At 42.8% G+C, this 27,982-nt stretch overlaps 1 protein-coding gene and 1 non-coding gene across 2 annotated transcripts in view; one reads left to right on the forward strand and one right to left on the reverse strand.

Annotated features, from left to right (window-relative positions):
- TRPA1 (transient receptor potential cation channel subfamily A member 1) overlaps positions 1-27,982 on the forward strand; it is a 405,999-nt gene that overhangs the window by 233,904 nt on the left and 144,113 nt on the right. Inside the window, exons 17-18 of the mRNA XM_078766842.1 lie at positions 1,330-1,420; positions 3,599-3,658. Coding sequence (XP_078622968.1) covers positions 1,330-1,420; positions 3,599-3,658 — 151 coding nt within the window. The remainder of the gene's footprint in view (positions 1-1,329; positions 1,421-3,598; positions 3,659-27,982) is intronic.
- Positions 24,683-24,902, reverse strand: LOC137438288 (small nucleolar RNA U3). The gene has a single exon (XR_010986683.1). It is a non-coding gene; the product is annotated as a small nucleolar RNA U3 (small nucleolar RNA).

Below are 27,982 nucleotides of genomic sequence, written 5' to 3' on the forward strand. Positions count from 1 at the left end.
GTTAATGGCCGATTTCTTACTAGGTGTCTGTAGAGCGGTGTCATAAGGAACACAGGAAAAGTTTACAAAGGCAATTACAAACAGGGAATTAATTACCCATAAAACCACCTTTAGGTAATAAAATTGTAATTGTAAAGGGTAATAAAATTAATTACCCATAATCCCTCGCTAATTAACAAGCCCCACCCCTCTGATGGGGACGAAGATACAAGCTTACCCGGTCTACACAAATTTCCTACTGATGATGCATTGAGGTTTCTTCTTCTTCACGAGATCTGAAAACAGCAGTTGGGAGAAGGCACCCTTCAAATCTGGCAGAACTGGAGCAGTTTGCACAAGCAGAGTGGGACAAACTGCCAGTAGAGAGGTGTAGGAAGCTCATTCATGGCTATGGGAAGCGCTTGACTGCAGTTATTTTGTCCAAAGGTCGTGCTACCAAATATTAAGTCGAGGGTGTAATATTAACAGTGAAATAAAGAATTGTGGAGACCAAATACTTTTGTCAATTTCAACTTATTTTAGAGAAAATTGTGAGTTATTTGAAAAAAGTGAAAGGGTGCCAATATTTTTGGCCACAACTGTACAACCAGGAGGATGCACCAGGATACACAGCACCTGTTCTTTGTATGATCATCTTGCTCCTGTTCTTTGTATGATCATGTTGTTCCTGTTCTTTGTATGATCATCTTGCTCCTGTTCTTTGTATGATCGTGTTGTTCCTGTTCTTTGTATGATCGTGTTGTTCCTGTTCTTTGTATGATCGTGTTGTTCCTGTTCTTTGTATGATCATGTTGTTCATGTTCTTTGTATGATCATCTTGCTCCTGTTCTTTGTATGATCATGTTGTTCATGTTCTTTCAATGATCATCTTGCTCCTGTTCTTTGTATGATCATCTTGCTCCTGTTCTTTGTATGATCGTGTTGTTCCTGTTCTTTGTATGATCGTGTTGTTCCTGTTCTTTGTATGATCATGTTGTTCCTGTTCTTTGTATGATCATGTTGTTCATGTTCTTTGTATGATCATCTTGCTCCTGTTCTTTGTATGATCGTGTTGTTCCTGTTCTTTGTATGATCGTGTTGTTCCTGTTCTTTGTATGATCATCTTGCTCCTGTTCTTTGTATGATCATGTTGTTCATGTTCTTTCAATGATCATCTTGCTCCTGTTCTTTGTATGATCATGTTGTTCATGTTCTTTGTATGATCATGTTGTTCCTGTTCTTTGTATGATCATCTTGCACATGTTCTTTCTATGATCATATTGCTCCTGTTCTTTCTATGATTGTGTTGCACCTGTTCTGTGTATTTATCGTCTTGCTCTTGTTCCACAGATGGACTGAAAGCATGGAAATATTTGATTGCTCACGCAAGGGAGGGCCCATAACGCTTGAACTTATCAAGCATATGCCTGACGTCACTCGGGTACACGTTCATCGTTCTACATCTTAATGCAAAATGCACATTTATGTTTTTGGGTTAATCGTTTGAATTGAGGGATTTCATTTCATAAACTGTAATCTGATCGATTTAAATTGTTTCTCATGATCACGTCATTCGTGGAATTATTTAAATGTCATCTGTTGATGAGTCATTATTGCATTTTTGAAATGTGTGTCGTTATTTTGGTCATAAATATAATGTGTTAAGAAATGCTACAAAGAGTGTTGGAGTGACACAAGAGTGTAGACGGAAAGGGATTGAGGATTAATACGAGAAAGACCGAGGTTTTGATGCGGAGTAAGATTGGAACAGGAAGGGTCCATATTGTCGATGGAAGAGGTGAAGAGCTGAACCAAGGGGACAATTTCAAATATGTTGGCTCAGAGCTCAAGGAAGAGGAAAGTTGTGAAGCAGCGGTTTGATACAGAGGGAAACCAGCATGGATAAGGTGGAAGAAGGTTAGTTGGTTTCGTCTGTAATACCGAGAAAATTGATGGTAAGAATCTACAAGACAGTGATGAGGTTGGTTATAATGTATGGTGCAGAAATATGGGCTTTAAGCCCTAAATAATTGAAATTCGCCCTAAACAAGGCAGAAAACCAACCACTAAATGTGTAGTGCTTCCGAGAGAAAGAAGAAGAGTAGGAAAAACTTTCAGATCCTTTGCAATTTTTTTTACCTCTTGTATGAGCCTCGACTTCGTGTACAAAAAATAACTTTGTCCTGAAACAGGAAACCTCTTCACAGGACCACTGTACTGTGCAGGAGGTGGTAACTATTGGAGTATAGAGATGAAAATGGCTAACATGGATTCTCAGAGTATCACGAAGAAAGAGGTTGAGGAATGGAGAGATGGAGTAGCAGCAAATATTACAAAAAGATTAGAGAAGCTAGGTTATGGTAGTTTGGGTATGTGATGAGAAGAAATGACAAGGTATCAATCAAGAAAGTATGGAATGAGCCTATTAGAAGGAAAATATCAAGCGGACGAGAGAGATTACGGTGGAGAGATGTAGTGGAAAGAGATTTGAAGAACAAGGGATTGAGAGAAGGCGACACAGAAGAGAGCAGAGAAAGGAGAACACGGATCAAATGAGCTGTCCCCATACTGTTGACATTAAGGATTAAGAAAGAAGAATATAACATGTGCTCATAAGTCATTGCAATCATTTAAATGTTGTCATGTGCTCATAACTCATTGCAATCATTTAAATGTTGTCATGTGCTCATAAGTCATTGCAATCATTTAAATGTTGTCATGTGCTCATAAGTCATTGCAATCATTTAAATGTTGTCATGTGCTCATAACTCATTGCAATCATTTAAATGTTGTCATGTGCTCATAAGTCATTGCAATCATTTAAATGTTGTCATGTGCTCATAAGTCATTGCAATCATTTAAATGTTGTCATGTGCTCATAACTCATTGCAATCATTCAAATGTTGTCATGTGCTCATAAGTCATTGCAATCATTTAAATGTTGTCATGTGCTCATAAGTCATTGCAATCATTTAAATGTTGTCATACGCTCATAAGTCATTACAATCATTTAAATGTTGTCATGTGCTCATAAGTCATTGCAATCATTTAAATGTTGGCATGTGCTCATAAGTCATTGCAATCATTTAAATGTTGTCATGTGCTCATAAGTCATTGCAATCATTTAAATGTTGTCATATGCTCATAACTCATTGCAATCATTTAAATGTTGTCATATACTCATAAGTCATTGCAATCATTTAAATGTTGTCATGTGCTCATAAGTCATTGCAATCATTTAAATGTTGTCATGTGCTCATAACTCATTGCAATCATTTAAATGTTGTCATATACTCATAAGTCATTGCAATCATTTAAATGTTGTCATATGATCATAAGTCATTGCAATCATTTAAATGTTGTCATATGCTCATAAGTCATTGCAATCATTTAAATGTTGTCATATACTCAAAAGTCATTGCAATCATTTAAATGTTGTCATATGCTCATAAGTCATTGCAATCATTTAAATGTTGTCATATACTCATAAGTCATTGCAATCATTTAAATGTTGTCATATGCTCATAAGTCATTATTGGAATAAGTCACTTTGAAAAAGTTCCGCCATTGAAAAGTCCGTTTTCTCATTCTTCAAAATCTTCCCTAAATTATTTTTCAGTTACTCCTGGACAGATGTTTGGAGACATCGGAAAAGAACAAAAAGAGTCGGGATTATTGGGTAATAACACTGTGGATAACACTGTATCAAGGAAAATGACATTTTAATGTTAACAAGTTATTAATGGCGTGATCAATCGTTCAATCCTTTATACGAAGTGATTAATTGTGTGCTCGATCGTTCAATCCTTCATTCGAAGTTATTAATGGTGTGATCGATCGTTCAATCCTTCATACGAAGTTATTAATTGTGTGATCGATCGTTCAATCCTTCATACGAAGTTATTAATGGTGTGATCGATCGTTCAATCCTTCATACGAAGTTATTAATGGTGTGATCGATCGTTCAATCCTTCATACGCAGTTATAATTGTGTGATCAATCGTTCAATCCTTCATACGAAGTTATTAATGGTGTGATCGATCGTTCAATCCATCATACAAAGTTATTAATTGTGTGATCGATCGTTCAATCCTTCATACAAAGTTATTAATTGTGTGATCGATCGTTCAGTCCTAGATACGAAGTTATAAATTGTGTGATCGATCGTTCAATCCTTCATACGAAGTTATTAATTGTGTGATCGATCGTTCAATCCTTCATACGAAGTTATTAATTGTGTGATCGATCGTTCAATCCTTCATACGAAGTTATTAATTGTGTGATCGATCGTTCAATCCTTCATACGAAGTTATTAATGGTGTGATCAAACGTTCAATCCCATATAGTTTGTTATTAATGGTGTGATCGATCGTTCAATCCTCCATACGAAGTTATTAATGGTGTGATCGATCGTTCAATCCTTCTGTTACGTGCTCCTCCCCGACCCCCGGGTCACGGTGTACCTCCGAGCCCCGAGAGGAGTCGCGGCAGAAAAATGTGTTATTCTGTATGTCAAAGATCAATGGAGAAGCCACCCCAATTGTTACTCACAAACAAATATTGTATCAAGATCACACAAGAATAACAGTACAACAATAATAGTAATCAAAAGTACAATCAATATGTCCTATGATGGTACCATCAGTTTTGTAATATATAACTCACTGTGCTCCAAGTGAGTGAAACAAGAACATCCCCAATGTCTCTTATTCCCGGCTTCAAGCCCAAAGTTGAATCCGGTTTCAAGCATAAGTCGATTCGCTCCAGCGATCGCCAGAATGATGTGCAATCGAGAGCAGAACCCCATGCGGATGGCAAGTACAGTCACACAGCCCAAAGCTGCACAAAGGCGCCCTCAATGCGACTGGGAAATCACACCCTCGGGTATGGACTTTCATGGCTCACAGTCGGCGAACCGCAAATTAATCTTCAGAAGCCACGGTGCACACACACACACACCAGATACGTCTGAAAGCGGTGAAAACGGCTGACGAAGGAAAGAAACCTTGCTCGACACGCAAAGCGCGTGAGTCAAAATGGCCGACGACCCGTTCTTGAGACGTAACGGCCCTTCGATGATTCTCTTCAGAATCCACCGCCAAAAACCTGACACACAGGTTGACCGGTCACAGCGATGACAACTCTGTTGCAGGAATCCCTTTCCCGGGAACCCGAAAGTTCGCTCGTGACTCCCGTTCGACAACATTCGATTCCGAACTCGGAGCAACTCGGCTTTCTTGTCCGACTCACTCGCTCCGCCTTCTTCCTCTTCTTCCTCTTCGTCGGCCGGTTCCCAATCCGGTTTCCTGTTTCTTTAACATTAACTTTTTTACCTTTTGAAAACAGTTCATGAACAATAAACCATTTGAAAACAATAATAGTACATGGAATCATAAATATTGACAGTGGCTGCAAACCACCACAACAGAAGTGACAAATCCGTAACACTTCATACGAAGTTATTAATTGTGTGATCGATCGTTCAATCCTTCATACGCAGTTATTAATTGTGTGATCGATCGTTCAATCCTCCATACGAAGTTATTAATGGTGTGATCGATCGTTCAATCCTTCATACTGTTAAAGCACTTTGTTCGTGACCCTTTTTGGACGCATCTCGGCCAAAAACTCTATAAGACTCACTCAAGTTAAATATAAATTCATTTAAATCTTGCAACGAATATTTACACGAAAATACAGTTATACTTTACAAATAACCACATGCCGCGACGTCGCGCGTCTCCCGTCTGCTCTCTCTCCTGCTTCTTCCCATCACCAGTTCCTCTCGTACCGCGTCTTCAGATGAATTCTCCTTCTTCTCTCGGAGCATGGTGGTTAAATAGCAAAGAGCTCCTTTGATCTCAGGACATTGGCATGCAGAGGTCAGCACGAGGCTCATAGCTCCCAGACATCGAGGCGCACCCCGGGGCATCTGTTTCCTGTCCAGATAGCCCTACAAGCTCTTTGGGACAGCTGCCTATCGAGGAAGGTCACTTTCTCATGACCTGGAGAGGAGGAATTGCCCAGCGCCTGGGTTTGAAGAGAGATGACAAAAGCCATCCTACAGATAGTGCATTCCTGTCCTATTTCCTTGGCTCAAGTGAACACTCGAGCCATGGTGTTCTCCATTTATGGAACAAAGGTTATTTTGACAGGAACAGATGCTGCCTTTAATCATCTTGGCTCCAGTCCCAAGGCTTTTGCTCAGCTGCATGGTAAAACACTTCTTACACAAGATCACATTCTGTAATTTAGCTAGCAATATTAACAACTGTCAATATATGTGAATATTTATTATTCTACAGTCCCTGATTTTTTATTTTTTGTTTATATTAACCATTAATCTAAACATCACCACAATACTCAAACCATAAATTTGGTAATCCAATTCCCAAAGGCATACACCGTCATTCTGGAAGAATCTGATCACAAAACATTTCTTTGTTCCTTTGACTCTTTCCACATTGATAATGCAATTCAATTCATTTGCATGAAACATACGACCCTTCACCTTTACCACAACGATTTCAGTTCACCATTTAAAAATAATAAAGCATCTGCAACATTTGGTAATACGTTTTGCTTCAAAACAAATGTTGACTTTTTGTTTGAAAAGAAAAGAAGAGGCTGATCACTCGTGTTTGAAATTCAAGTATGAAACATTTTCTTCTGATGTCTTCATAGCACCTACACTATTTCGCGTAGGATTTCCCGCTGTTGTGATAGCTGGGCGGAGTCATTAACTGACCCTGCTCTGCATGTATCATCCTTGCCACTCTTGCTGTGAACCATAGTAGATTTGAACAAGGCCTTCGTCCAGTTGTAGTCGACTTGCCTCCTCACTCATCATGAGTATGGAGCAAGTGTTGATGTGATGTTGGTTGACCAGCAAGATGTGGAACAGAGATGCCAGATGCATCCACAACGATGTTGGGACCATGGTGTTCAAGTCGTCCATGGTCCATACAAGGAGCCTCCAGCAGAATCGTGCACAGCTGTTGTGGAGGAAAAGCACAGCCGTCCACTTACAGCTCCACGCTGGCTCTCCAGATGTTGGTAGAGTAATGACACACGTCACCGCATTCAGTAGAAGTTGCAGGCAAGATGTCGTCATCCCGCAATTGCTGACGTGATGAATGTTCGAGGCATTCGAACAAAAGTAAGTGATCGCCTTTCTTCCATATGTTGCAGTGTGATCCAGGCAAATGGTCACAAAAATTCCTTGGTGAAGGTAAGCATCTGTCTCCAATTTTACAAAGGAGAATGTCTTCATCATTCTTTGAGAAGGAGGGTGTATGCCACGATTAACTTCATTTTTAGCCACAAATTTTCTTTCTCGAACTTCTTCCCAATTCCGTTAGCACTCCCTTTGAGATGTGGTCTGGTCTTATCCTTTTACTCAGCCATATCTGAATCTGCTTTCCACACACACTGAATCAGATAGGGTACATCTTATCATAAAATCACCATATTTTAACTAATCATATATTTCTTATAACAGTTTCACATTCAACCATTTGTTGTTTTCCTTAAAACATTCAAAAAAGTTATATTCATTTATATGCGTCACACAAATAATATTCAATCAGGTATATATTTTACTACTAAACTAAGAATAACATTTAAAATTGCTTTCAAATCAATATCGTTTGAAAATTAAACTCATGCAGTTATTTTAACACTACTCAAAGAAAACAAGTGAATCCTCTTGGATTGCGCTGAGGTTCGGGCATGGAATTTCTAGGAGGAAGTATAATTTGTATGCAATGAAAGTACATGTAATATGGGATCGAGTAAGATCGAGTAAGCTTCACCAGTGCGCGTGCGCGAATTTACGTCACGTCGGCAGCGAGAAGGCGTTCCCCAACACGAACCAACCAGGAACTGCCACGCCCACTTATATGATCTCAGAATTCCTGTGACAGGAATTAGCGTTACACTGGCTGGAAGTCATTCGCTAGAGGCGCTTCCTCAGCGCCAATAAATGCATTAATAATGAGTGTATATAATTAAAATCACAAACAGGAATATCTAATTCCCAATAAATCCTGCAAACAAGCAAACTATGCATAATGTATTATTATCATAGTCCTCCAACTTTTTTTTTCTTTAACAGTGTAACTTGTGGTGATATGAGTTCACTGATCTGATAAAACAGACGCAATTCATAACATTTTCATTATGCCATCATCTTAACTGTACTGTACTCATTTACAACATTACTTGATTCAATCATTTAATCTCGGTATTATTCATATCATCATAAAATCTTTCTATCTTGGGTCCATATTTGTTTCTATTCTCATCAATCTCCTATGGTTTATCAATTCGTTCCAAAATACCACAACCAAAGGTTTTAACCAAAGCTCTACCAAACTATTTCCAATTTGAACTCAAAATGCTAGTGAAACAATGATTCGAAGAATTAACTTCAAGGGGTCAACAAATTCATTCTATAACCAGATCTAATTTTCCCCATCCAATAGTTTTCCTTGCCAAATGTCATAATATAATACTTTAATAAACCTTCGAAAAATGTTTCCCATCTCAACAAATTCCCTTTTACAAATAGCCATCTGTAAATTACGTATTTAACTACAATTTTCTCAATATTTTTGGCCTAAATGGCCGCAAAAGTGGCTGCCAACATGCAGTACCTTTTTTATCTACCAAGCAAGTACTCATCCACATAAGACCTCTACCAAAATGTTGTTTTTAAAAACAAATCTGGGATTTCTGATTATATGGATGCACACTCTCAGGATATTTCAGGCTGCTGTTAACAATCCACTATGATAAATTAATTCCTTTACCCACAATCAGATAATTAATACAAATTGAGGATATTATCCCTATCACATTCATTTATAGATTCATTACGTTGGATCTAATTTTTTCCCACTGCTGTAAGGAAGAACAATAGCTCTCACAAGTCTTTGTAATATCTCACTTAATTTACCCAGCATCGAAGAATTTATTTACTCTCCATTCCCATCTGTTAACCAGTGACTTTGTTTGAACTCCAAAACTTAATTTGATGAATCCCATGTGTACAGCTACCACTTATTGAAACCCCTACTTTTGTAGAAAATATCCAAATAAGTGGTTTTATGCCCCCTTAACTGTTGCTCATCCATTTCTATGCAACTAGTGAATACTACTGACACCAGTATGCCAATATAGGTGTGCCAGATTAACAAATATGTTGCAGGTACACGTAACCGCGTTCTGAGGTTAAATAACGTAACAGTCTGCCCCTTGGTCTCGTCTGCCCCTTGGTTTTCATGTCTGCCCCTTGGTTTTAAGATTCACAATGCATTCCGTTTTAAAACTCACAATAGTTCAATTCAGCAAGATTTTCTTTACTATATGCCCATATCATCTATGCCTAAGACACATCCATACATAAGCACAATTGATATGCTGATAAAAGTCAAGTTTATATCTGTCAAAAATCTGTGAGCAGAGTACTCTAGGAAGTCAGTGTAAGACCTCTTCCAAATTTGGCAAATTTTGTACTCCCTCATTTTTTTTATGAAGCTCATATCCACAAATAGCTGTTATTCTCATATAAATTCTATCAAAAATGGAATCACAAGATTACTCACAATTTTACTATTAATTAATGGCTGCTCATAACCCAGCACATCAAATCTTGATATTCCATCTCCCTTGACAAAAGAGATCATGTTCATAATCATATTGTTGCGGAGATGAGGACTGTATTTTTTTGATTGTGTGCTGTATTATTATTATTATTGTTTATTCTGCGCCCCCTGCCTCCGGAGCTGTGTAAAGGTGAAAGGGCATCCCATAATTAGTCCACAAGCATACACGTCAGCCAAAGAATAGAATATCCCTGTTTGATAGTTATCTCTTATTCTGTGTTTTAGGGTAAGGCTGTGTCTCCCATTAATTGAAGTACTCCATTGCACCAGTGAAAGAGAATAGATCCCCTTTCATTCCCATCCCCAAAATCTCCACTTCCTTTTACATCCCCTCTCGTGATTGCCAACCCTCGATTACCAATTACCTCCCCTCCAAAACCGCCATTGAACATGTGCTCGGATCGGGGAAGAAAGGCGTGCCCGCCCGTCGTCATCAAGGGCGGAGCCAGAGGGTCGCGCGACCAACCAGGGCCGAGGTGAGCACCCCGATGGGCGTGTCCTGAAGGCCGGCGGCTTAATCGCCGGAGGCGCTATAAAAGGCGCGCACGCAAGAAGCAAGAGAGTTGGTCGTCGAGAGAGTCGAGAGGAGTCAGTCAGTGGAGTCGGTGGTCAGTTGGTTGCGTTGGTTGCGGTGAGGAGTCGGTGGTGGTGGTCAGTTGGTTGCGTTGGTTGCGGTGAGGAATCGGGGGTGAGGAGTGAGTGGACCAAGAAAGAGTTGAGGGTTTGGACCAGACGAGTCGGACAAGGCCTGGCAAAGCACGCGACGTCCACAGCAGCCACAACAGCAGCTTGGGGGCCTGAATGGCGGTTTGGAGCAGGGCCGTGAAGGAACGGCGGCTGCTAAACGCGCCGGTTGTGCTGCAGGACCCCCTTGGACCTTCCTCTCCCTCCAGCCATCCACCTCCTGCCTTTCCACCCTTCTTGTGTACGTGAGTTTGTTTTGTTTGTTCTGTCCCAGGGTTAATTAAGTCTGTATAAGCTAATAATTGCACTGTGTCTCTGATTCTTCTGTATATTATTTTATTATCTTTCCTTCTCCTTGGTTACTTTGAGCATGTAAATAGTAGGAATAAATTTAGTAGTATTTCCAACCTTTTTGTCTTCTTCTTCTTCTTCTTCTTCACATCCGTGTCGCCTTTGTCTTTTCCCTATTGAATAGCTGCGGTGCGATCCGGCCAACGTTTGGGTGGAATCGGGTTCTAATCGGGGAATAACTGTTTGGTCGCGGTTGGACCATCCGCTCGGCCCATCATACCATCTAAACCGCGATCTGTAACAATATTATATTTCTATTTTATTTTACGAATTCTCTGGATATTCGATCCCATCCACATGAAACTATCTATTACCATTTATTATGTATATTTGTTTGCGTTGGCACCATTATTAACAGATCAAGATGGGTGTCAATTTTATTTCTATTTCATAAAATTTGTCCTTTAATTTTAGAAACGCTAATACACAAATAGACAAAAAGTTTATTCTTAGAAAACCCCTATAATGTCACATTGAAATTACCCTTTCGGTTCCCACAATAATTTATCCAAATTTGACAATACGTTCATTTACATGTCAGTCGACCACTGACCTATCAATCATGTAAAACAATAGTCCAAAATTCTCACCTAATGATCATGTGACGCTTGTCACTTGGTTTCCAAAAACATTTGTAAAGCAATGTTCCAAACTTTGTAAATTCAAAAAATTGTTTTGCCCAAAATGCTCCCTAAAACCACATTTATAATTGGCAAATATGAGGCTTCCAGAATGAACTCTAATTCTGGATCTTTTAATTCATGTTCCAAAAAATATCCAATTGTGGCATTTGATCAATTAATTATTAATTCGCTAACAAGCAAAAAAGTAAAAATCATTCTTGCTCCGAAAACTTTTCAGACACAAGAAGCATCGATAGTTATTCATGTTGGTCTAATGATTTAATCTGTTGAGGCCAGTCGTCATTTGGGATCTGCAGCAATGAAGGCCTAATCGTTATCTGAGGTACCGGTAAGCACTGGTACCCTTGATCTTGGTTTGTCCTATGAACTAGTCTTCCTATTTGAATATGGACACCGTCGTTTCCAGTGTCCCATATTTCCACACTTGTAACATCGGTTTCTGTCATTGCCTGATCTGCCCACCTGCTCACTTGTATTGGTGGGCTGCATCTCTGGATCCCTGGGTTGCCACTGCGATCTTTGGTTATCTCCTGAACCATAAAAAAATTCTCTGTACTGTTCTTTTTGGGGAGACAAATGGGAATCAGATGGGACAACTGTCACTTTTATTCCTATTTTCGAGGGCAGTTGTGCATTTATCTCCTCCAATGTATCCTGTATTCTTTTCATTTTAAGTTCCAGGTCCGTTATCCGTTCTTGCTGTTCCCATTTCCTGGATTCAACATCCCAATAATGGAATGCAAGCCAGTCTACCGTTAGATTCTGTCTCCTCCTGGCTTTCAATTCTTGTCCTAATCTTTCCAATCGACTTCGCTCAAATGTACCATCTCTTGGAAACTCCTTAGCATGTCCCTTTGTCCACAAATACCAATTTTCAACCTCTCTAATAGCCTCTACACCATAACGGTCGTACATATAATATGCACAAGTACCTTTTTGTGGAATATCTGGTTGTCCTTGTGTATTCTTACAGGCTCCATTCCCCATTCTGCCTGTATGTGAATAACACTCAGTATTCACTCAATGTACCAAGGTAAATTACTAGGATCTGCGCTTAGGAATACACCTGTACACACCTGTACTATATGTACTGTAAATAAAATCTACTAGGGTTTGTTCCACCTTTTATCAAAGTAGCATTGGATGCGTTGTTGCCTAGCTTGTTCCTAAAAAGCTCCACTCGTATTTCCAGGAAGGATCTCTCCACCTGTTGCAAACGGTGATTTCCAGAGAATGTCTCTCACCTGTGGCTTTTGCACAACCCAATCTCACAGATCGGTATTGCAGATGAGCCAAATGGGTCAGTATGAAATGGGTGAATCCGCAGATATCCCGTTCTGTTGAAGGGGGAATCACACAATGGTAACCACATATATATCTATATCTATATATAGACTTACCACCTTGCTCAATTTCCAAGGTTGTCTTCACATTGATAATATCTCACAAATATATATCAAGGCTTCTTTCTGAGACCACACTTTCATCAATCAATTTATTCAATTAAATCAATTCAATTATTCAATTTCAATCAATTTATCAACATTCATCAATAAATCAAATTAATCATTTTAGATGACTCCTTACATAAGCCTTTTCTCAATGTTTCCAGAACAGTTTTATCTGTTGACTGAGATCTATGATCATTGGTCGTCACCTCTGACCCACACCTCATGTCAATTAACGAATCACTGTTCTGTCCTAGGGATCATATCTGACATTTTTCCAATCTTGTCTGGCCATTATATCACAAATTCGACTTTTGCAACCACTAAAGGCAACTCATCCTTCATTCGTGAGACAGTCAGCCAAAATTGATCAGACAGATATGGAACAGTTCATTGGGAAAAATATCTCAATTTGAATGGTACCCAAACCTCTTGACAATTAAAATTTCGTAAAACTCCTGAAATGTTCTACCAACGGATGACAATTAATTCATAATATTAGCCTATTTTAATCCAATCATGCTCAAAGTTTGACACTTTATTTAATTATATTACTTGTAATGCATCATTAATCCTACAGGGCTCAAAAGTTGTCCTTTAAGCCTGTGCAATCATTTAACACCGAAAACCTCATGATCTTATTCCTGTCAATCATAACAATGTCATGATTTTAAAATCATTATCATAATGATTATCATCATTATCATAATCATAGTCATATCATAATCATCCATTTGAAAAGACAAACATTTCCTGTATCACCACATCCACGTGGTATAATGAACAATGAAAAAAATGAGAACTGTACAATGTACATAGTAAAAGGCTACCTCCCGACTGTTACGTGGTCCCCTCGGTGAATACCTGGTCTCGGTGACCCCCGGACCGTGAGAGGAACTTCGCCAGAAAGTTGTATTATATATGCGCTTTTGCAACGCAATCCATATGAATTCCACCCAAGAGAAAACTGATGTTCAATGATATACAGTGGAACCTTGACTTACGAGTTTAATCCGTTCCGTGACCGAGCTCGTAAGTCAAATTGCTCGTATCTCAAATCAAATTTCCCCATTGAAATGCATTGAAATGCTATTAATCCGTTCCAGCCCGCCAAAAACCACACCAATTTTTTTTTAAATATACAGTATATATAAAAATATCTCGCGCTTTATATTTCACCTGTATGCAGCATACAAGTTGGCAGGATGGCCTGGACTGGAGGTACGCACACTTGACTCTAAAGTCTAAACTGTCCAGCCTGGGTTTGAATCCCGACCCAGCTATAACCTGTCATGGGTGAATCACAGGCAGGGTGATTCATCAATGTGTGTACCGCTAAACTGGGCGCCCCGTTTGCGTCCCATTAGTTGTTGGATGTTAAGGATCTCACCGTGTTTTCCACAAAGAGAAGGCGAGCTATCGCCGGCACTCTGAACAAGTTGACGGCAGAGATACTGTACTTGCACGGCATGATAACCACGGGTCGCACGATCTCTTGTCATGGTCCACAAGATTATCACAGAGAGGTGCAGCTTCCAGCGTTTCGAGATCTGATCCAGGCCTATCCAACGAGACCGGTCCCAGCGTTCTAGGCCCGGTGGTTGTCTCAGACGGACCCGACAACGGCAGTGTTCGTTTTAACTCGATTCGATTCGAGCGCCGACGTGCCGGCGAACAAAACCGGTCATATCTTTTGAACGCGTGGCTCGATTTTTACAAAATAAACTTTTTCTTGAAGGTCTGAACCGTGCGCTCAAAACGATACCGAGTTTGACCCTGAGAGAGCCGTTTTGCGCCGGCAAAGGCGCCTTGTGTGACGTGAGGACCACGTCGTGCTGCATAGATTATCATAAATTATCATATCATTATCGGCGGCGTTATATATCATTAGCGCTATACGACAGAGATACTGTACGTGCACGGCAAGATAACCACGTGACCGGAGCCCACCTGGCGGCGTAAACTCAAAATAACCGAAATGCGAAATCTAAAATGCAGCGCTATACTACGACAGAGATACTGTACGTGCACGGCAAGATAACCACGTGACCGGGTGGCGAAAGCTCGTAACTCGGATCTCGGCTCGCATCTCAAAGCAATAAACTGCCAGAGTGACGGCTCGTATCTCGAAAAACTCGTAAGTTGGGGCACTCGTAAGTCGAGGTTCCACTGTATTTCAATGGTAATGATACCATACAATTTCACTGATACAATCAAGGATATATTCCCCGAGCAATCCACCATCAACAATTCACACTCAACAAGCAATCCCCCTAGATGATTAAGATGGCCATCTTACATACGTGTGTCCCCTTTTGTACTCACGACCCTCTTTGGTCTCTGTCCCTCACAATGTCTCTGGGCCCCTCCTGACCAAGATGATGGTCGGCTTCGCCGCACTCGGGCGGTTGAACGAACCCCGGGTGGACGTGTTTCCACCGGGCATGTATCGTACCGGGAACCACGGCTGCAGCTCCCTCCTGGCCACGCGAAGCGGGTACTGTACAGCAGGCAAAAGCCACACGCCGCTTGCAACGCGTGTTAGGCCCCAACGTGCGACCCGTACGCGTCTTTGTAGACGGTGCCGCGAACGGTGCCAGACGCTGGGTCGGTGCACGGCCCCCCCGGCAGCTTGACGTGTCCACCGGGTAGGTACACGTCCCGGTAACTCCTCTCGCCAGACGGGCTTGGGGAACGCCGCTTTTCCACGCGGCTCAATATCGATCCCACCTCTCGTCGGAGCGGGGCGAGGAAGAAGAATCCTCGTCGCTTCTCTCGACCTCGTGTCTTTCTTGTTCCGTTTCCGGTCTCTTTTCCAGAAGGGCTCCTGACCCTCCAACCACAACAACCCTTAATCGACTACACATTGATAAGCAAAGACCTGAATAGTAATTCACATACATTCACATAAATATGTAACACTCCCCCCCTTCAAGAAAGAAAGTTTGAACCCAGCGAAAACTTTCTTTGCCGGCCAACTTGGATAAACAAACCAGATAACTCAACCCCCCCCCCCCCACATTATCAGTTCCCCCCGGGCACAGTTATCACTTAAAAATAAAGCAACAAAATTTCACCACAACCCCCCCAGATTAACTCACTCTGGACAAAGCGTCCGCCACGACATGTCCCGGCCCCGTACATGTTCAATTTCCAAGTTGAACCCCTGCAAAGCCAAACTCCATCTCATCAACCTCTGATTTTTATTTTTCATTCTTTGAATGAAGGTTAAGGGGTTGTGATCCGTAAAGACCTTTATGGGAAAGGACGTGATTCCTAAATACACCTCATAATGTTGAAGCCCTAGCAGGAGAGCCAGGGTCTCTTTCTCCACGGTGGCATAATTTGCCTGATGTTTATTGAACTTTTTGGAGTAGTAGCACACGGGGTGGTCCACCCCATCCTCATCTTCCTGTAACAAGACCGCTCCAGCCCCCACATCGCTTGCATCTACGGCCAACTTGAAAGGTGCTTGAAAGTCCGGAGCGGTTAGGACCGGAGAGCTCATTAGTATCGCTTTGACATGGGCAAAGGCCGCCTGACATTTGCCATCCCAAACGAATGGGGTCTCCTTTCTCAACAAACTCGTTAAAGGGGCTACCACATCCGAAAAATTCTTACAGAACCGCCGGTACCACCCCGCCATACCTAAGAATCTCATCAGTTCTTTCTTCCCCTTTGGGACTTGGAAGCGATCGATAGCTTCTACCTTGGCGGTCACTGGTTGTACCTGACCCTGCCCTACTACATGGCCGAGGAACACTACCTGTGCTCTTACAAACTCACTCTTGGCTAAGTTGATGGTCAGACCTGCCTCGGACATCGTCTGAAAAAATGCATGGATTTGCTTAATGTGGTCTTCCATGGTCATGGTGTGGATGATTACATCATCCAGATATGCCTCCACCCCCTCCAGGTCTGCAATGAGCCTATTAATCAGTCGTTGAAATGTAGCCGGCCCGTTCTTCAACCCAAAAGGGAGGACCTTGTACTGATATAACCCATTCGGAGTGACCAAAGCTGAGATTTCTTTGGCTCTATCGGTAAGAGGGATCTGCCAATACCCTTTCAGCAAGTCAAATTTGGTAACAAATTTAGCTGGGCCTATTCGATCAATACAGTCGTCAATCCTCGGGAGCGGATAGGAGTCGGTCTTGGTCACTGCATTCACCCGTTTTAAATCTGTACAACACCGGAAGCTGCCATCGGGTTTCGGAACCAACACACATGGGGAGCTCCATTCACTGTTGCTTGGTTCGATGATGTCATTGTCCAACATATATTGCATCTCCTTCCGAAGATACTCCATCTTCACCGGGTTCATCCGATAGGGGTGTTGTTTCACTGGAGTGGCCTCCCCCACCTCGATATCATGATATACTAAGTCCGTACGACCAGGTACATCTGTGAACAAATGTTTAAATTCGAACATTAGGCTGGACAGTTGTCCTTGCTGTTCCCTTGTTAAATGACCTAACTTCTCATCCAAACGACTCAACACTTCGGTGTTCGTCAATTTGGGGCAGGCCTGGTCATCCAAGTTATCAAACTTCACACCGGCGTTTCCGTCCATTTTCACCGGTACGACAGGTGAGACAGGAACTACGTCTTCCACCGGTTCCCTCTCATGATATTTCTTCAGTCGGTTGACATGACACAACTGTCGCTTTTTCCGTCGGTCGGGAGTGGTCACCACGTAGTCTGTCTCATTCACCCTCTCCTCCACTGCATAAGGACCGAAATATCTAGCCTGGAGGGGCTGACCTGGAACGGGCAGCAATACTAACACCTGGTCCTGAGGACTGAAATTCCTTATCTGCGAGGTCTTGTCATGTCTCTCCTTCATTTGCCCCTGGGCCATTCTCAAGTTCCGTCGTGCCACATCACACGCCTTTGCCAATCGGTGTTTCACTGTGGACACATACTCCACCATCGGTGTCCGGGACTCCTGTAGTAACCACTGTTCTTTCACCAATTTCAACGGTCCCCGCACTGCGTGTCCAAACACCAGTTCAAACGGACTGAATCCCAAGGAATCCTGCACGGACTCCCTCGCCGCAAACAACAATAGGGGTATCCCTTCATCCCAATCCTTGGCACATTCAAAACAATACGTTCGGATCATATTCTTTAAAGTCTGGTGAAACCTTTCTAGGGCCCCTTGGCTCTCGGGATGGTATGCGCTGGATCTTACTTGTTCCACCCCCAACAGGTGTACCACTTGCTGGAAAAGCGTGGACATGAAATTGGAACCCTGATCAGATTGGATGACCTTAGGTAGACCAACCAAAGTGAAAAATTTAATCAAGGCCTTTGCAATAACTGCCGCCGTTATTTTCCTCAGAGGCACTGCCTCGGGGAACCTGGTGGATGCGCACATGATGGTCAGTAAGTATTGATGTCCAGCTTTGGTTTTGGGTAAAGGGCCCACACAGTCCACAATGACTCGGCTGAATGGCTCTTCAAAAGCTGGAATTGGCTTTAACGGGGCGGGTGGGATTTTTTGATTCGGCTTTCCCACCAGCTGACAAGAATGGCAGGACTTGCAGAACTCCGCCACATCCCGTCGCAATCCCGGCCAGAAAAAATGTACCAATATCCTGTCACAGGTCTTGTTCACTCCCAGGTGCCCGGCCCAAGGGGTCTCATGTGCCAAACTCAATATCTCCTTCAGGTACAGCGGTGGCACCACAATCTGATAGTGAACTTTCCACTCATCGTCTGCGGGCACCTCTGGTGGCCTCCATTTCCTCATTAGGGTTTCCCCCTTCATGAAATACCCCACAGGTATCTTCGTAGCCTCTTCTTCCGTAACGGCTTTCTCAATTAACCTCTGGATCTCCGAGTCTTCGTGTTGCTCTTCCACTAGTCTCCTTCGGACCAGCGCGGTTTGCTCCACTTCGTTCCCCGCGGTCTCCGACGGACACTCCACGTCCCCTTTCGTTCCAGACGCTACCATTTCTCGAAATTCCTGGGAATCCCTCCCCTGGTTATTTCCCTTTTCCGAGTTGTCTTCCCGTACCTCTAAGGGTTCCAACTCCCCCTCTCTTTCTTCCTCCTTCTCTTCCGCGTGCTTTCTACCCATAGCCCGAGTCACTGCACAGGATGGAAAGATACCCGGAATCTCCATCTCTAACCGAGTGGTGTTATTTTTCTTACTGGGCTTTTCCACCATTATTGGATTACCCGAAACTCGCCCCCCGGCCAAATCATTCCCGATAATAAAAGAGATTCCCTCCACAGGAAGGGTGGCTTGTAAGCCGACGGTGACCGGCCCTGATACCAACTCAGAACTCAACTGGATGACATGAAGCGGAGCTTTAACATAGCCCCCGACCCCCTGTAAAAGCACACTAACCCCAGTTGCCGTCTTCTCCGACAATGGCAAAATGCCCTCCAGCATCAACGATTGGTGGGCTCCTGTGTCCCTCAATACCCTAACTGGCTTCTGGTTACTCGGGTCGCCATCCAGCGACACGAACCCCTCTGAAATGAAATGTTTGTAGCCCTCCTGAACAAGGTTCTCCCGGGACGCCGTACCTTTGACAGGGGAATCTTCCCCCAGCTCTGCTCTCCAAGAATGATTTCCTGCACTTGCCAGTGCATTCGGAGTCGCACTAGACTGATTCCGTTCCGGGTTCTCCCTTTTCCGGAGGTAACATTGGGACATCAAGTGTCCAGTTTTATGGCAAAAAGCACAAGTAGGCCCGGGGGAGAACCTCGGGGTCGGCCTTGAGCCCCCCGAAAAATAAGTTTGTCTTGGGCCCGTAGCCCTCTGATTTCTAACAGTTGGGGTATCATAGTTGTCCCCATAATCATCTCGAGGCCGCCGCCATGTAAGGTCGTTCTCCGCACCGGGTGTTCCATAACTCCCCTGCTGAAGTCTAGGCGAGGAGTTAGGTTTGTGGACCCCTATTCGGTGGGTTAAGGCATAATCATCTGCCATGGTGGCTGCGTCCCACAACTTTGGTACTTTCTTTTCCTGCAGGTACACTTTGATGTCCTCGTGGACACACTGCTGAAATTCCTCCACCAGGATCAAGTCACGCAATGTTTCGAAGTCTTTCCCGACTCCTTTTGACTCACACCACCGATCAAACATGTTTTCTTTCACTCTGGCAAACTCCACATGGGTCTCACTCTCCCTCTTCCTGGCATTCCTGAATTTTTGCCTGTAAGCTTCCGGAACCAACTCATAGGCTTTGAGGATGTGTTTCTTCAGTACCTCATAATCTGCACATTGGTCCATTGGTAGCGCCGAATAAATCTCTTGAGCTTTTCCCACCAGCACACTTTGCACTAGTATGGTCCAGGCCTCCTCCGGCCAGTTTAATTGTAGAGCCACTTTCTCAAAGTGTGGAAAAAATTTCGCGACTTCCTTTTCACTGAACGGTGGAACCAGCCTCACATGTCTGCCCACATCCCAGGTTTTCTGGTTAGATGTCGACCCCGTCAGCAAGGGTGGTACCTCTCCCCGTTCTCTCATTAACTCCAGCTCCTTGAATTTAATTTCTTGCTGAAGCTCCATGTCATGTTCCTTTAATTCCCTTTCCGCTTTTCTCTCCTCTGCTTTGAGGTCCCTTGCAGCTCTCCTCTCCTCTGCTTTTCTTCCTTCTAACCTTTCCTGGAGTTCTCGTTCCACTCTCCTTTCCTCTGCTTGTTTCTCTTCTCTCCTCTCTTCTGCTTTCCTTTCTTCTTCTGCTCTTTCCTTTTCTGCTTTCCTTTCTTCTTCTGCTCTTTCCTTTTCTGCTTTCCTTTCTTCTTCTGCTCTTTCCTTTTCTGCTTTCCTTTCTTCTTCTGCTCTTTCCTTTTCTGCTTTCCTTTCTTCTTCTTTAATCCGTTCCTGGCTCCGTAATTGCAACTCCAGTTTCCGGAGCTCAACGTCTTCTGGTTCTTCGGGTAGCCACTCCCAGGCTAACTCGTCCCATGTTCCTAATCCCACCATAGACTGTATCACCATGGTCTGCAACTCTGCCTTCCTCAAATTAGTTCGGACCTCCAAGTTAAAATGTTTGGCCAATTTCAAGAGGTCCGACTTTAGTAACGCTCGGAACTGTGCCTCACTCGGGGTTACCGCAAAGTTCTGTGCCACAAACGCCATGGTGCCTATCGTTAACACCTGTTAACCTTCACCCAAGACTTTACCCCAATTTCCCCAAAAATTTACCAATTAATACTTAATTAATAAATTTTAATTAATATAAATATTGTTTTATTATTTTATACAATTTTAGATCCCGGACGTAGACCCAATTGCGAATCCGCAAATCGTAATTTGGACGAGCCCCCAATTCTGTTACGTGGTCCCCTCGGTGAATACCTGGTCTCGGTGACCCCCGGACCGTGAGAGGAACTTCGCCAGAAAGTTGTATTATATATGCGCTTTCGCAACGCAATCCATATGAATTCCACCCAAGAGAAAACTGATGTTCAATGATATATTTCAATGGTAATGATACCATACAATTTCACTGATACAATCAAGGATATATTCCCCGAGCAATCCACCATCAACAATTCACACTCAACAAGCAATCCCCCTAGATGATTAAGATGGCCATCTTACATACGTGTGTCCCCTTTTGTACTCACGACCCTCTTTGGTCTCTGTCCCTCACAATGTCTCTGGGCCCCTCCTGACCAAGATGATGGTCGGCTTCGCCGCACTCGGGCGGTTGAACGAACCCCGGGTGGACGTGTTTCCACCGGGCATGTATCGTACCGGGAACCACGGCTGCAGCTCCCTCCTGGCCACGCGAAGCGGGTACTGTACAGCAGGCAAAAGCCACACGCCGCTTGCAACGCGTGTTAGGCCCCAACGTGCGACCCGTACGCGTCTTTGTAGACGGTGCCGCGAACGGTGCCAGACGCTGGGTCGGTGCACGGCCCCCCCGGCAGCTTGACGTGTCCACCGGGTAGGTACACGTCCCGGTAACTCCTCTCGCCAGACGGGCTTGGGGAACGCCGCTTTTCCACGCGGCTCAATATCGATCCCACCTCTCGTCGGAGCGGGGCGAGGAAGAAGAATCCTCGTCGCTTCTCTCGACCTCGTGTCTTTCTTGTTCCGTTTCCGGTCTCTTTTCCAGAAGGGCTCCTGACCCTCCAACCACAACAACCCTTAATCGACTACACATTGATAAGCAAAGACCTGAATAGTAATTCACATACATTCACATAAATATGTAACACCGACCAATTAGTATACCTATTTACAAGGAGTCGTAACAATATCGAATAATCGTTAAAAAAAAAAATAAATAAAAAATCACTTTTTATTGCTCCTGCCGCAGCATTCGTCATTTTGTCCGCTCATCTGCCGTGACCAAACCGAGATAAAGGGAGCTCAACCATAGGAATACCATAGAAGCCTCAACCATAGGAGCTCAATGTAATCACGACTCGGCCACAAAAACGAGCAGATTTCGCAGGACATTACGTTAAACGTTACAAAAAAATAATTGGATGAGCACAGCACCCTTTCTCTAACGACCAACGCGGTCTATTAGTGGTTCTTTGGACTCGTGGAATTTAACGAAAAAAAATGTTCCGGGGCTTTCCGCACACCTTGAAGAGGTATACCTTGTAGTGTTGCCCACCTACCACATTGAAATAAAAAATTTTGAAAAAATACATGACAGGGACGAGGACATCACCCTTTCTCTAATGACCAACACGGTCTATTAGTGGTTCTTTGGACTCGTGGAATTACCATTTCTGAAATAATTAATACAGGGCTTTGTGCATCTATACACGCTTTGTGGATTTCGCCCACCGACCACATTTAATTAACACATAAATATTCCTTCCATCCAAATCATAAAGCAAAAACCCAAAAGTCAAATAAAAAATGAACTCAAAAATGAAATCAACAATCAAAACAAAAATGAGAAAAAAAAAAGAAAAAAATGAAGAAAAAAAATGAAAAAAAAAATGAAAAAAAATTAAAACAAAAATGAAAAAAAATGGGGAAAAAATGAAAAAAAGAAAAAAAAAGAAGAAAAAAAGAAATTAAAATGAAAAAAAAGAAAAGAAATTAAAGAAAAAAGAAAAAAAAAAGAAATTAAAATCACAAATCATCTCCCTCTAAAAAATCAAGTTTATTATCACAATCTTCTGATTTCAATTTAAGTATGTCAATGCTCCCTTTTAAAGAATTCACTTTTAAACCAATTAAAAGACAACATGCATAATCCCTTTTCCTTGCTTCCTTGTAAACGGAACTTCCTTCCTTTTCCTTGCTTCCTTTTCCTTGTAAAACATTGCTTCAAAAAGGGGACCAAAAAACAACAACAACCACGGTCCCCGAAAAGGCCCTTTGCGGGGAAAAATGGCCTCTAAACGGTGGTTTTTTTTAATTTTAAATTTTTTTTATGCATAATCCCTTTTCCAATTTGGTCCAACTTCAATTTTGAAAACTAACTCAAAAGTTCGGCCAAAGGTCTAACCGATAAAAAAATATTTGTCCACTCTAATCCATTTCCCTATCAAATCCTACAAAGGAGCCTGGAAGAGAATGGAAAATCACAAGCTCTATCAAAGGAACAATAATATGTTGTTCCAAACCCACAACTACAAAAAAATCAGCCAAAAAAAAATCCTAATAAAATTCAATAGAACACCATTTAGCTCAATACAGCCCGATTCCTCATTTCACAAGTAGGAAACACAATGCCGCTTCTTGGGGGCCCTCCAAGGAGCGAAAATATGCTTCCCACTCATCCTATTACCTCCATCAAAAAAAGAGGATATTACATTTAAACCCGTATGGTTGTCTGTCTGCACAGAACAATTTTGATTTTCTCTACATTCGTTGATATGAATGACAGAAAACTTCCATCACAGGTGCAACATCACCTGTGCAAGTGTGTAAAATCATAATCATGTCATTGATGACATGGTGTAGGCATCATAATTTTTTGTTTTTTTGTTTTTTTTTTGGATACAAGATCGAGGCTCGTGTAAGAGCTAACATTAATCACAAAAAAGCAAACGGACACATAAAACATATGATAAAGGGAACGGGAGACAAGACAGGGAGAGAGAGGGAAGCACACAAGTACAACATTTGAAAGCAGAGACATCGGGAGATCTGTGGGAGGGAGAGGGCTTGGGAGGAGGCATGGGAGGGGGGGGGGGGGATGGGAGAGTTATAAAACACATGGACACTGCTAGGACTTCCAGGAAACTGTGTGTTTTAACACAGCCATCTTAAAATCACTGAGAAAAAATCCCGGCAAAAATCCACAATCCTGATTTCTGTGTCAATGATAATATTACCTCCATAACATATTAATTAATATTGATTTATAATAGACAATAAAATGAAGACATAACATCTCATGGCAAGGGGTTCAGGGAAAAACAATAACGTTTACCTGCAAGACATATTTCCACCCCATGCCATCAATTGGAACAAACGAAGCATTCGAATCCAAAATAAATTTTCAAATGTACATTCAATGGGTGTGCCGTATAGAAATTCTACATCCCTGTGACATGGGATTGCCTCTCATCATTTTTCATATTGATCGAATAAAATTTAGCTGTCATCCAAGATGGCCGCCGCAATAAAAATCCTTTAAAAAATGTATATTTTCCTCTTTGGGATTCAACTATAGGGATGATTACAGGTGAAAATGTCATATTACAGAGCGGGAGGGTGGTCGGGGGAAGGGGGTGAGAAGCCAGGAATACAGGTAACAGGTAGGTTGGGAGAAGAAAAGAGAAAAAGAAGGGAGGGGGGAAGGGATGCAGGAGGGAAAAGGGGGGGGGGCATAGAGGAGTGAGGGGGGGGGGGGTGCAAAGGAAGGTACTAGGCAGTGGTGGTGGAAAGCGGGGACACAGACAAGGCAGAGAAGCTGGACAAGCTGGGACAAGCTGGGATGCAAAATTAATGTAGACTCCCAGTGCTCCTCATTTTGCCTGCACCATTTTCAATATTATCACTGTCAAGGAACTTTGGTTACGGTCATCAATGGCAGGAAGCAGCCGCAAAAGCAGCACCTCAAGCCGGCTTCGCGCTCAGGAAGCGAGATTTCTGCTCCTCATCAGGGCTAACGTATCCGTTCACTTTCAGTTACGTTTCTGGACTCACAAACTATAGAAATGATCCCTGAAAGTATAGTCTAAAGTGGGGAGGGAGTGGGGAGGATGGGGAGGGAGTGAGGAAAGAAAGTGGGGAAGGAGTGAGGGGAGAGAGGCGACTGAGAGACACCGAAAGGTGGGAGGGAAATGGGGTGATATGCTTAACTCGTGCTTTTGGGATTTACGATCCTATACAATCCCAAAAGCATGCTGTCTCACATTCCTCATACAATCATTGATATGACGTGACTTCTTTAAAAAAAACTAGAACGGCACTCAGTGGAGAGCATACCTACCTCAATCTGTCAGCTCTTGTATGAGCCTCAACCCAAATACTGAAGTTACATGGTCATTCAAACCCATGCGTCCTCACACCGAGGGGCCACAAGCAACTCATCTTAAAAGATTAAGCCGCCATGGGTTTTAATACGAGTATAAAACCACCGCCTTTATCTGCATAAGACCACCTCACTTTAGCGTGTGTGTGTGTGTGTGTGTGTGTGTGTGTGTGTGTGTGTGTGTGTGTGTGTGTCGATGTTGGCATCGTGGGTCCTTATTTCTTTGAAGAACTCGTTATCTGCTCCACAAAAGACCGTTGCACTCCAATCGAGTGACTGTGTTTTTTATTCAATTTTAACCCAATATTTATTGCAATGTGCAGGGAACTTTAAATGAATTTATTTGAAATCTTTATTAAAATGTCATTTTGTATGCTGTAACGAAAAAAAAGTAACTGTGATTTTCGCAGGATAGAAAGGTGTACAGTAATGTTTTTTTTATAGACGGTGTACAGACGTACTCTTCACCCGTAGTCACAATAAAAGTTACAATTAGTTACTCTGCACGTGGGGAGAGGGCGGAGCATCATTTACGTGTCGCCACTTAAATGTGGTAACAATTACGCGTCGCGTTTGTGAACGCTATCTCCAACATGAATAAAATAATTTCGTGGTAAAAAAATGCGATCGCCACTTCCGGGTTTATTTTTCCAACTTATACACCGCCCTTTTTATCTGTACCGTGAAAATCAATAACCGTGTACTGCAATTAATCGCAGTCTGTTAATACACTTTACACGAAAGAAATATTTGCGCTGCTTCTCTAAATGATGCTCGCGTACGTGTCAACCAGCGAAGCGATGTAAAATGCTGCGCCCTCCGCCCGTGCGTACTGTGTATATGAACCGTGTATTTTGCATCGCCGGCATTCTGAGCGCTTGCGTTCATTGGCTGTCTATCACAGTGTGTACGTAATTAGTCGACACTCGCCAATCCCCACCTGTCCCCGCACGTACACCGCACGGAATTTTGAAAGCACGTTTTACAAATTGCATGCAACCGATATGAATTACAGCATTTCATAATGCTGTCACGAGCATCCGACCACAAAACCCATTTACTTCCAATTCCGTCTGTAATATATGAACAGCCAAAGCTGGGACACAAAAAATCTATATATTTAGATGCCGCGCGTCTCGTGCACGTTGAACGGGCATGTCAATCGTGCAAGATTCGAGTGCGCCTACGTACGTGTGGGTGTGTGCACGAAATGTCCCGTCCACGTCAAATGAACTGCGGAGCGATGATTCACGTGTGTTACCTGTGCTGGGTCGTGCTGCCCGCACTGATTTGTGCGGCCTGCACATACCATGTATGTATACGTGTTCGTAGCGTGTACCCACGGTTTGACTCGCAAAGCGGTGACTGAGCATGTGCTTGGTACATGCGAACACGCTGAGCACACGCTGAACACGAACACACGCTCGGGTGAGCGAACATCAAAATATATGAGCCCTGTGTCGTGCGTTCGGCCGTGCGCACTGTGCACCGGAACGTGTACATTTGAGCGTGTATATGAACCGTGATTTATGCATCGCGGGCTCAACAATTACACGACAGCTATGAGAACGCTGAATAAAACTAATCGCAAGATATTACGCCTACTGAAAGCACGAATTGGTTTATTTTGAGCGCAATCGGCATCCGCTCGCTAAATACAAACCCGCGCATGTCAGACAACCATGCGGCTTTGGTAATGAGTTGCAGCACGTAATTTACGAGCCAAATCGCACGTGAACAGCGCAATTTAGCCCCGTTTTCGATCGCTGAATGGGAAATCATGTTCGCATACAAAATACTCGTGATACATAGACAAAAGCTACACCAATATCGATGCTATTTGCATCCAAAGTCATTCACACCAGGTTCCATTTACAGACACTGTCTGAGGTTAGCAAAATAATACGCAGGAAAAACTTCATACCTTACCGTATCTAAAGCCGACCTCTTTGAGTGTTGCAGTCAGCGGTGCCTCCAAATTGTTAAAGAACTTTGTTCGTGACCCTTTTTGGACGCATCTCAGCCAAAAACTCTATAAGATTCACTCAAGTTAAATATAAATTTATTTAAATCTTGCAACGAATATTTACACGAAAATACAGTTATACTTTACAAATAACCACATGACGCGACGTCGCGCGTCTCCCGTCTGCTCTCTCTCCTGCTTCTTCCCATCACCAGTTCCTCTCGTACCGCGTCTTCAGATGAATTCTCCTTCTTCTCTCGGAGCATGGTGGTTAAATAGCAAAGAGCTCCTTTGATCTCAGGACATTGGCATGCAGAGGTCAGCACGAGGCTCATAGCTCCCAGACATCGAGGCGCCCCGAGGCACCCGTTTCCTATCCAGAGAGCCCCACAAGCTCTTTGGGACAGCTGCCTATCGAGGAAGGTCACTTTCTCATGACCTGGAGAGGAGGAATTGCCCAGCGCCTTGATTTGAAGAGAGATGACAAAAGCCATCCTACAGATAGCGCATTCCTGTCCTATTTCCATGGCTCAAGTGAACACTCGAGACATGGTGTTGTCAATTTATGGAACAAAGGTTATTTTGACAGGAACAGATGCTGTCTTTAATCATCTTGGCTCCAGTCCCAAGGCTTTTGCTCAGCTGCATGGTAAAACACTTCTTACACAAGATCACATTCTGTAATTTAGCTAGCAATATTAACAACTGTCAATATATGTGAATATTTATTATTCTACAATACGAAGTTATTAATTGTGTGCTCGATCGTTCAATCCTCCATATGAAGTTATTAATTGTGTGATCGATCGTTCAATCCTTC

This window comes from Myxine glutinosa, chromosome 12 (genome assembly GCF_964187855.1).
Source record: "Myxine glutinosa chromosome 12, kmMyxGlut1.1, whole genome shotgun sequence".
NCBI lineage: Eukaryota > Metazoa > Chordata > Myxini > Myxiniformes > Myxinidae > Myxine > Myxine glutinosa.